At 42.8% G+C, this 11,458-nt stretch overlaps 1 protein-coding gene across 1 annotated transcript in view; it reads left to right on the top strand.

Annotated features, from left to right (window-relative positions):
- Positions 1-1,901: 1,901 nt before the first annotated feature.
- The window catches only part of ECI2 (enoyl-CoA delta isomerase 2), a gene marked incomplete at its 3' end in the record, with an annotated part of 34,740 nt that continues 25,183 nt past the window's right edge, over positions 1,902-11,458 (top strand). The window contains exon 1 of the mRNA XM_081996788.1: positions 1,902-2,063. Within this exon, the coding sequence (XP_081852914.1) occupies positions 2,002-2,063 (62 nt within the window). The 5' untranslated portion in view covers positions 1,902-2,001. The remainder of the gene's footprint in view (positions 2,064-11,458) is intronic.

Below are 11,458 nucleotides of genomic sequence, written 5' to 3'. Positions count from 1 at the left end.
TAATAATTTAAAGGCAACAAGAATTCAGGAGAAGTGCACTTTTTTTTCCCCTCCTCATGTAGCTTCTAGACAGTACCACAAAATGTGAAGCTGTATTATTTTGAACTAAAGGAAAGAACATGAGAATTTTACACAAGGATAAAAATGCAGGCTGGAAAAATCCTTCATCTTACCATTAACAATAAAGTGCTAGAGAGGGCATTGTCATTAGGGACTTGTTTGTCAAACAATAAATGTGAAACAACTTACCAAATGAGTTCTCTAGGGAGTCCTCTCTAGATTCATTACATTAGTGCTAACAATACTACTACAGCAAACTTTCAACTGATGTTCATTATATTACATTTCTGTAATGATTTTTCTGGCCTTTTCAAACTATAAGACTAAAACTGTATAAGCTTTCAATAAAAGAAGTGTTATTATTTGACAGAACAAATGCTACCATTTTAGAGCCAAATTTTCCTCTTTCTTATTCACAGAAAGCCTCATTCCTACCTCTCAGAGCAAAATTTAGCCCATGCATTCAAAATACTGTCTCTGTCTAACACGGAGCTTATGTAAAAGTTTTGTGACTTATGGGTTTATTATTATATTACTGTAAGTGTTATTAGGGTTAGGTAAGGATCTAGATCAACAATAGCATTTACTACACCTTTGGGAGGGTACTTTCAAAGTCTTCTATAAACACGAATTAATTTCACCTCACAGCCCTGTGTAGCAGAGAACGAAATTGCCACTGAGAGGCTAAAACACAAATAAATACCTATTTTCAGTAGGTCAGCTAGAGGTGCAAACCAGTAAAGGTTGTGTCTGAAATTCAGAAATGCTACACTTTTGGATCTGTCATAAGTAAAATTCAAGGTGTATCAAGTTCAAAGAAGAACACCCATACTTGAAACCAAAGGCTATGTTAGAAAAAAGTCATCTACGTTTGATTTGACCAGGGTCACACATCACGACCTTTGCAGTATGAGGGAAAAAAAAGTGCCGTCCTAATTGCTAGTCACTATATACACTTTTGGAAAACTGTAATCAAACATTTAAGAAAGGAGAACCCCACAGTTCATTAATGGCTTTGAAACATTAATCCTTGAGGGCTAACTCAAAGTCTTAAATGCATTTACTTTTGGGGAGAGGAAAGAAAAAAAACCCCAGAACTAAAAGGTGATTTTATTGCATATGTTTTGAAAGGAGACTAACAAAACTGAGTATCTGAATCGTCAAGGTCTTCCCAGCACCTGACTGAACACAGAAACATCTTCCACTGAGCAGATAGATCAGCAAGTAAAAATTGAATATACCCTCAGGACCTGACTCTGAAAGAGCAAAAAATCACCAGTAAATCCTGATGTCATTTGCCCTTAAGTTAGTCAGGGCCGATGCTAGCATTTACTACACCTTTGCACGGCGGCAACCCCGCTGAGGTACAGACACGAGGCTATACAGGCGATTCGTGTGGAAAAACAGTGACGCATGTACCTAGCATGCAAAAATGGAAAGGTAAGTAACGGCCGCGATGAATAACGTGACGTATGTTACGAGGCACTTTTGGGGGGCTGTGCCGGGTTCATGACTTTCGCCCGCGGAGGCGTTCTGGTTTTGCACCTGTTCGTTTTCGGCAGCCGGCCCCGGCGACTCTGGCTGCCGGCCAGGGTTGCGCGACAGCCCGTTTCCACGCCTGACCCCGAAATGCTTTCTCCAGGGTACGGCTTCAGAGCGCTGCCACACGGCCGCGCGGCTGCCTGCAGCGATGGGAGAGGGGACCTGCCGCCCGGCCTCCCGCCCGCGCCGCCGCCTCACGCCTACCCGCCAAGCCCGCCCCAGCCCCGCCGCTGCTCCGCAGCGGCTCCCGGTGAATCCAGCGGCCGCAGCCCGGCCGCCCGGCGGCGGTACCCGCCCGGGGGAGGGGGTGGGCGGCTGCCATCTCCTCAGCCGAGGGTGCGGCGGCTCTGGCGGGGCGGGGTTTGCCGTCTCCTCCTCCCGCCCTCACGCTCCCCTGATATGGCGGCCCCGGCCCTGACCTTCGTCCGGAGGCTGTGCTGGCGGCCGCTCTGCGAAATAAGGTGAGTTCCGATCCACCCGCGCACCATCCCTGCGGCTGGGGGCTCTGGCACCGTCTTGCCCCGGGGAGGGACCGCTGTGAGAGCCGTTGTCTTCTCGCCGCCCTTCCGGGGCGCTTGGCCGCCAGCGGGCCCTGGGCGTCCTCGTCCCCCGCTTCCAGGCTTCTCTGGGGCTGCCCGGCGGGGCTCTGCCTCGGCGGGGGCAGGGGGGCGGGAGTGTAAGCGCCGTGGGGCGCTGGAAGGGCCGGCCGGTGCCTTGGGCCTGAGCAGCCCCATCTCCCGCCTGCCCGGGCCCGGCGTGGAGACCAGCTGCCCTCCCTTGCCTGCGCCGCTTGGTGACCTGGCTTCGCTTTCTCTGCGCGGCCCACACCTACGCGATTAATGCGCAGGTTTTAAGATGCTACACTCATCGTAAGACGAGGGAGCTCACTTTGCGTTTAAGATGGGGCTCTTCCAGCCATATCGCCTGCCTTTTCAGCGATTGAACGCACTGTGGAGGTGAAAAACCTGCATTTGTTACCTTCCTCAAACGGGGTCTTCCACTCCTATTTCTGTCTCCTGGGGCAAATGTTGAACCGCCAAAGGAATTGTGGGTTGGGCTGGGGGTAAGGCATCTGAAACCTCACTGAAATGGAGAGGAGAATGTGTGATGTGCGTGTTCTTGTGGTTTCCACCCTATCAGCCCACAAAAACAAGTCTAATTGTGTGCCCGACTAACTGAGGCTTCTTGCTAAGGCCACTCTGGCTTTCCAGATAGTGATGTAATATCTCTTCGCAGTGTGGATTTATTACATATTGCTTTTAAGCTCTTTCCAAATAAAATGGCATGTGCAGTAGTGTGCACTGTGGCAGCTCTGCACCTCCAGCATTAGTAGGGCAGTGGAACACAGAAGGGATTGCTTGACTTGCAAGTAGACTTAGAATTGCGGGATTAATGTTTTTATTGAAAATGGTTAAATTGGAAATTCCGCTATAAAATTGCTTGTGTATGAGTAAGAATCACAAGGTATGTAAATTTGTAGAATTTCCTTTTCCTATCAAAAATAGCTTAATAAATACTCAAAGAAAAGTAAGAATTTAGTGTGTTATGTATACTCAGTAAGCAAGTTCCGAAGTACAATAGTGAAACAAGCATCATCATACCAATAGATTAAAGACCTGCGGTACTCTGATTGTTAACAACATGCAGATTTGACTGTTACAATGCACACTTACATAAGTTAAATGCTTTTACTCAAGTATCTCCATTAGTCATGAGTGCATCTTGACCAGAAAACTGTTGTCATTTATGCATTAAATTGTAATATTTTTCTCCCAGAGCTTTGTGAGAAATTATTTGAAGTATGTACGTGAACTTCTTAAGATACAGGGAGAAACAAGGAGAATACAAATTGTGCAATCAGAATGACTGCTGCCCATGACTTCTGCCCTCATTTCAAAAAAAGAACTCTTTAGGCAAGCTTTCTACAGGTAAATAATATTAATTTAATATAGCTAAGTTGTTACAGTGAAAGGGAGGGAAAGCAATTCTAAATTGGAAACCATGTAAAAGACTGGCATGCTGGACATCAATAGGCTAGTGGAGTCAGATGTGTTTGAAATGGCAAGATTCAGTATGTGAAACAAGGTCATAAATCAATATTAATAATGGGTTAATGTTTTTAATATATAATCAGGTATAAAACAGAAAAATGGTGCAACTTTTCCAATGGTGGAACATCAGACAGGTGGGCTTTATTTTCTATATCAGCAGTATACTAGCGGAATTATATCAAAGACACTGGCAGCCTTGCTGTGACAATGAATTTAGGAAGCTCTTTTTTTCAGTCTAAACTCAAAAAAAAGAGGCACACCTTTGGAGCACTGGGAGAGGAAGACTTGTACAAATATAAGGGCAAAATGCAAGAATTCCTCTTCTTTGTTTTGTTTGTTTCTTTTTCTAACCAGGACATTCCTAATCCTTTCTGGCAGGGAATTGTAAGTTCCACAGGCACTTCTCCCACATGCCTACTTCTTGTCCTGCCCGGTTGCAATATGTAATTTTCCCAAGTCTGAATTTATCTGAGGAGGGGGGATGGTGAGACAAATGCACATTCAGAAGAGTCTTACTGAGGCTGTAGCCATTTGACCGGCTTTGCATTCAGCTGTTTGGGATCAGAGGCCCCACAACTCCGCTGCTGTGGGGCTGTATCTGCATTTACAACAGGTCAGACTACGGAGCAGAACGTTTGCCGCTGGGAAAACCACATCCACGCCATACTTGCTTTCGGGGTTTCCTTCAGGCTAGTTGTAGTATGATCCCAACACTGAATGCCTATCAGCGGCTGGAGAACAGCTCCTGATTTTATGTAATCTAGAAGGGATCTAACTTGTAAGTGCCAAAATGGCTCTGCAGCACAAATCAGGGGAATGGAGTTGGCAACAACTTTGAGACTTGCTCCAAGAGCACTCTCCTGGTCCAAACTAAGATGGTATCACAGTCACATCCTAACTTCCTAGTTGGTACAGTTATCTCAGCAACTTTAAAGGAGGTCACATCTTACCAAAGACCAGTCTTTTCCTGAGCTGCTCTTTTATTTCTCAGCAGCTCTGAAGAACCTTTTTCAGAGTAGCACTATTAAATGCTGGTCTTTAAATAAAATTGATTGAAAAATGGTTAATTTTCTCACTTATGTGGCCTTGTTGGTCTTTGACCGTGCCTGGAATACTTTCTGCTTACAGTAAATCTGTCTTTACTACAGTATCTGCTTTTCAGCTTGGGAGGCAACAGCCTTAAGGGTTCAAGTTCACTTCCACCTTGGCTCTTGAGCAGTGTCCCAAATATCTTCTTGGCTTCCCTGCATCGTCTCATGACAAGACATCTGCATGTTTACAGGCCACCCACACGGCAGGAGCTCAGTTGCTGTTAAGTCCCAGCACAATATGCAACAGCCCTTTTCTGTTTTGTTTTGGGAATTAATTGAACCTGCTCCCTGAATTGCTTATCCTTTACTTGGTAGTGCAGTTGCATTCTTTGGCCATTGTATCAAGGGCCCTTTGATACATTTTCAGCTAAGGAGGACATTGTAACCTTTGCATCTCTTCCTTTTTCTGTCTCTGACTGCAGACCTTATAGGCCTTTTCTGCCTTCCCTCCCACTAAGCCAGTCAGATGTAAGGTCCTGGGAAAAGGCGCAGGGGGGTTGCCTTTGCCCTGGAACTGTGTGTGTTATGAGGAGTCTCCTCCATTGAGGGTGAAGGAAGAACTAATCTTTTGCAGCTGAGAGATTATTTCTGGCTTCGTCGAATGGCTATGCTCTCGGGGCTCTCTTAGTGAGAAGAGGCTCAATATTCCAGGTCATTCCCTGAAAATACTTCTTTCTTGCTGTTAACTGTTTATGGATTGCATGGTGAGCCTTTGCATGTTTTTAATATGTGAGGAGGATGTAAACACAGTCTTCCACTGCTACAGATATGCAATAAAGCTTCCTGCATTTGGGGATAATTGCAGATGTCAGCGCACCCAAGAGCGCATAGTAAGCCTTGCCTTGTGGAAAACCTCTTTGAAGCTACTGTTATCCTCAAGATGACCAGTAAGTTTGGTGGAATTCTTTCTTCTGTCCTGTTTCTTTTTTCCACATTTGGCCATGACAAGCTAATTGGCCTCAGAGGGAGACTGCCTTGTATCCCTGTAGTGAGAAATGTCTGGTCCTTTCTGTCAGTGCTATTCAGATAACTGTGATTGGATACAGACATACAAATTTTAGTAGCTTTGTTCTCATATTTTCCTGCCGGCTGAGCAAAAAGGACACTATTGCTTCTTTGCTTCTCATCCACTTTCCCACTGCCAGGCATTGCAGCAGCAATGCATTGTTTTGCAATTTCTATATTGCAGCAGCAGCAGCTTTCCTTCTCTTTCCTACTATCCACTGTCACCCCCAGTCTGATCCCCTTTTGTAAGGAGGAGGACTGGATTTTTGTAGTGTTGCTTTCAAGTAATATATCAGACTATATTCTTAAAAACTCTGTTTGCTAATACTCCTGAGTATTCTGTGGGTCTGTACCAAAACCTCTGGTGCTGGCAGTACAAGTTGCTTTTATGTCTGAAACTTTTGGCTGGATGTTAGGTCTTGCCTAAGTTGGGTGTGCTTCCCCTCCTGGTCCAAGTGTGGCATAGGCAGCAGGTGTCCTGCGGCCTCCTGAATGTTCGTCCACCGACTTCCTTGTCTGTTAGCAGTTGGATGGGAATGCAGCCTGGCATGTTGACATAGGAAATGTGTCCATGTACAGGGTTGTGTTTTATCCACAGCACAAAACACATACTCTGATCCTACACCAGGGAGGCCCTGTGGAGTATGCTTTTTACTCCCTGTCACTGTCTTACGTGGGCTCTTGTGTTTCGGTTTCCGAGTCTTTGTCATGCCTCTTGGTGGTGTGTCTCAGGCTTGCCTTGCTCAGCTGTTCGCTAATCCTGAACAGCCAGCCACTCCTTTTTTCTGTGACAGGTTTCTGTCTATCAGCTCTCCTTGGCTTGTGCTGGATTCTGCAGGTCTCGGGTACTCTGCTCTGTTCCTCCTGCTGGAGATATCTGGGCTTGTCTTTTCAAACTTCCCTCTGGTAGGTCAGGCCTTCAGTTCTAGTTGATGCTTGTAAGCCAAGTTGTCTTGGCCAACCTTTGACTAACTGTGGACTGCAGATCCTTGCCTGACCACCAGAAAAGCAAGCAGAGCACATAACTGACTTCATTTTTAAACCACTTTTTTTTTTTTTTGTTCTCCCCCAAGCTTAGTCTTTTCTGTCTTGGTGCAGGTCAATAAAAAGTTTAGAGAGCTCGTCATATTTCCCTTATTTTTAAGTAGTAGTAATTTTCTCTTTATATTTAAAAAAAATTAAAAACCACTTTCCTTTCTTGAAACCTTACCCATATTGACTTTCGCAGTAACTTTTTGCAAAATACTGGTAAAATCAGCTTCCCCTAACATTGTGACTGTAAGGTAACTTAGAGTCTTTCAGAAAGGCTTTTCATACCACCAATGAATCTTCATTTTCTCCTTTTCTTTAAGGGTTAGGATTCTGAAACATAGCTATTAGAGTAAACTCATCCACTGTCTTTTGAATACTGAGCCTAACTAGTCAATGGGAAATGAACAATTAAATCTCTTAATGGCAGCCTTTTTCTGCAAATATTAATATTAGTTGCATGAGTTACTACATTGTGTTTGCACATGCTGGTTTACCAATACAACTTAGAAGACAAAAGGTAGTGGTGAAGTAACTGAACAGTTCTCCAGAAAAGCATCAGTATGTCCTTAAGTAGCCTCTTAAACTGTTTTGAACAGAAATAGATGCAGCAGTTAAAGTCAACAAAACAAAATCTGGAGCAGCAAGCTCACTAACTGTATGTAATTGAGCCAGCTTTGACAGTTCACAGCTAATATCATGCCAAGGTGTCTGGAAGTCTTGAAGATGGATTAGCTTGGAACACAGCTTTCTGTTGTAGTTAATTTGCTTTGAAGCAGCTGTTCATTACAGTCAGTGTGACCTTGTCAGCTTTGCCTGCTTAAGTCAGTGATCACTAGGTCTTTCTGTAGCAGCTTTGCTGCTGAGTTCAAAAGAATCTGATACTGTGAATGCAAATAAGGTGGTGGTGAACTACAATTTTTGTTGTTGAATTTTGCTAGGCTTCAACAGCCATTCTCTCCAAAGTGGGCTCTCAAGGAGCTCCCACTTGACATGAGCAACCACAGTTTCTTTCTGCCCTTGCCTTTTAAGATTTCTCTCCCCATCAGAAGTTAGTTACGAGTTTCTCAAGTAGAATGTAAATACATCTTCAAATGTTTGGGGTTTTTTTAATTTATTATGGTGCTAGGAATTAATTTTGAGCTTTTGCTAAGATTGAACCAGTTATGTCAGTCTCTTCTTTTTTCCACTTTTGTTGTTGTATTCAGCATAAGTATATTTGTGATTTTTTTCCTATTTTCTGACTTCTATTTTAAAAGAATAATTTAAATGTTGATCAATGTGAAATAATCTGCCTAAAACTATTCTATATTGATATTCAGTTCAGATTGGATGTTTCTTCATTATTCTGATGTAGCAAATGATTGCACCTTTCTATTGTGGTGAGCACACTGATTACAGTGAACATTTTTCAGCTTCCCTTGAAGTTCATTATAATAAAATTTAGACTGTAATCAGTAAACTCCAACAAAAACGGTGAGCTAAGATTTTAAAGGTATCATTAAACCATCCTTTATTTCACAGAGAAACAGAAACCATTGCCAAGTATTTCAGTACTAGATACTCCACCAAAAGAGAGGAAGCAAAAACTCTCTTGGAATGAGTTCTCGTGAAGGCTTCTTTCTTCCATCAAAACTCAGCCTTTAAGTCACTGAATAAGTCACTAAATAATGTTTGTTTTGCTTTGGAGAGGTCTGGCAGTGATTAACATGTAGCAACTTGATAATTTGCCAACATCCTGGATTTTAAATTATCCTGGCGGTAGCCTTTTATCACTGAAAGCAATGATATTAAAGAAAAAAAATCACTCTTACAATTGTCAGAATACTATTTTATCAGCTAGTACTTTTAATACGAGCAGTGTTAAGTAATGCAGGTTAGCTAGCCACAGAAAGGAGACTATAAGCATTATTGGGGTGCTAATAACGTCATTATTTTGTCCATAAGCTACTGACTTTTCATGTTGACATGAATACTTACAGAAAGGATAACAGCACTAGAGAGAGATTTTTTATTTGTGCTGAAATCCAGAGAGAATTTGGATAATACTTTGTTATGTTGTTGTTTTGCTGTGTGTATGAAGCTACCTTTTTTCTCATAATGTGGAGTACTCCAAGTGGAAACTTCTGTGATCCAGTCAGTGAGTGAAGGCTATTTTAATCAAAGATTAAAAGGAAATTATCACTCTGGTTTAGAAATAAGTAAACACAACTGTGCCCTCAGTGGTGTCTGAACACATAGTTCATAGTACCTTTTTGACCATGGTAGTGCAAAGCCACATTTAAAACCAAACAAAAAAAACCCCACCCCCAGACCCAAAAACTTCCTCCTATCTGAATATGGTAGAGTCCTTTTAACCTGCTCACAAAAGTGTCGTCTTCTATAGGTATCTGACTCCCCAGAGGGAAATGCTTTTTTTCCTCTTCTCTCTTCTTTTCTTTCCCTTCACCTTTTTTTTTTTTAATATCTTTTTCCCCAGTAATATTATTGCTCTGCCAAAACTAAGGTTAGGTAGGAGAAGGAAGCCACACAAAAGTTGTTCCTTATAGGTCCTGGTGTCATTCTTGATATTTCACATACTTTGTCTGTATCTAGGGTAGCTTGCAGATTAACTTCTTCCCTTGTGGCAGAGGGCATGTGCACCCGCCCTTCATCCCAGCCTGGTCTGTGGTTGTCTGAGCAATGGCACAGGGAGGAAATTTGCTTTTAGCAAGTGTTACAATTTCAAGGGGTTATAGTCTACTTTGCTCTGTGAAAGATCTCTACTAATTTAGGCTATCAGTAGTTTGGGGGATTTTTTCCTGTCATGATTCTGCAGATTGGTCTTTGAGTGGACTTCCTGGTACCAAAGACCAGATGTGTACATTCATCTCAGTCCTGTTTTTGTCCTTGAATGTAGATTGATTTACAGAGTGAGCCTGCCAGCTGAGAATTTAAACAGTCACAATTCAATAACAAATGTAGTCTTCCTATTTTCTGAGTGTCCTAGAACAGATCATTCTGATTCCTCCCCTGAAACAGACTCTGACGGGTTTCACATAAAGGCTAGAAGACCTATAGCTTCAAAGTCTAGTCTAGAGATGAACTGTTAAAGTTAGTGGGCAGCTTGTGTACTGCTTCAATATAGCTAGCAGGTTAAATGTGTTTGTTTTTCACAGACTCAGCCCGGTTGAGGTTGGAAGGGTCCTCTCTCTGGAGGTCATCTGGTTCAACCCCCCTGCTCAAGCAGGGCAACCTAGAGCTGGTTGCCCAGGACCATGTCTGGACAGCTTTTTTTAATACCTCCAAGGATGGAGGCTCTACCACCCCTCTAGGCAACCTGTGCCAGTGCTTGGTCACCCTCACAGTAAGAAAGTGTTCCCTCATGTTCAGAGGGAACCTCCTGTGTTTCAGTTTGTGCCCATTGCCTCTGGTTCTGTGGCTGGACACCACTGGAAGTAGCCTGGCTCTGTCTTACTTTTACCCTCCCTTTGGATATTTATATACATTAATAAGATCCCCTTGAGCCTGTTCTTCTCTAGGCTGAACAGTCCCAGCTCTCTCAGCCACCCTTCATATGTGAGATGCTCCAGTGCTTCAGTCATCTTCACGGCCCTTCACCGGACTCTTTCTGGTATGTCTGGTCTCTCACGTATCGGGGAGCAGAGGGTTGCCACAGTAATCCAGATGTGGCCTCACCAGTGCTGAGTAAAGGGGATTCCATTTTTAATTGGGAATAAAAATGATTTCTTGATGATTAGATTCATTGTGTTGTATGGATTCTTTGCTGACACTCTGGCCCTCCAAAAAAGTGGCTACTGTTTTTGTAGTAATGTGCTCTGATAATATTTATTTTGAATATATGGTATAAGAGGTATATAACTTGTAGAATGCACAATAATTCTTGAATAATTTGGTCTTTGGAAGCCGACCTGTAAAACGGAGTAAAATTTTTATTTCAAATACGCTGTCATTTTATACCGTGGTAAATGTGCTTGTAAAATGTTTACAGCTTCAAACACATCAGTATAGCAATGTTCCTGAAGCAAAAGAACCTTTCTGGTTGGTTTTGTGATGTTTTTCTTAATTGCCAGTAAGATGCCAGATGAAACACACTTTTATTTTGGGGAAGAACTTCCAAGTTATTTGGGTTGTCAGCCGCTTTCCCAGACCAACAGTTCTTCATAATCTTTACAATGATAGCAAAAGCCAATACGACTCTGTACACGTTGCATCCCCACTAATAACTACCGCAATCCAACGTGAGCCACTGACCTCTGTCTTGAGAGCTGCTGCTACAGGTGCAGCCTTCTAAATGCCATGATTTAAGCTTTTTACAGTTTTTCAGTAAGACGCGTTCCAAGGGACTGCAAGTCACGTGTAATTTTCATTTCTAAAAGTGCCAAACATTCTCAGTGCTTTATTTCATACGCAGGACTTAGTAGTGTGTCACATCTACAAGCTTATCTGTTTCTGTGATAAAATGAAGAGCGAGATCTATTACAGAGGATATCTAAAGAGAAAGTTATTAGTTGGAAATTGATAAAACTTTTCAATAACATTGTTATTCATAGAGCAGCTGTAAATTCTGCTTTGACACAAATGTACTTGCAAGTCTTGCATGTATGTGAGAACTTTAGCTCTAAACCCAAGTCACCATCAGATTTTTATAGAGTAAATTGGCCCAGGTGTTTTCAGGAC

Source organism: Phaethon aethereus (genome assembly GCF_964289735.1).
Source record: "Phaethon aethereus genome assembly, chromosome: 2".
Classification (NCBI taxonomy): domain Eukaryota; kingdom Metazoa; phylum Chordata; class Aves; order Phaethontiformes; family Phaethontidae; genus Phaethon; species Phaethon aethereus.
This window is presented reverse-complemented; position numbering and strand designations above follow the sequence as displayed.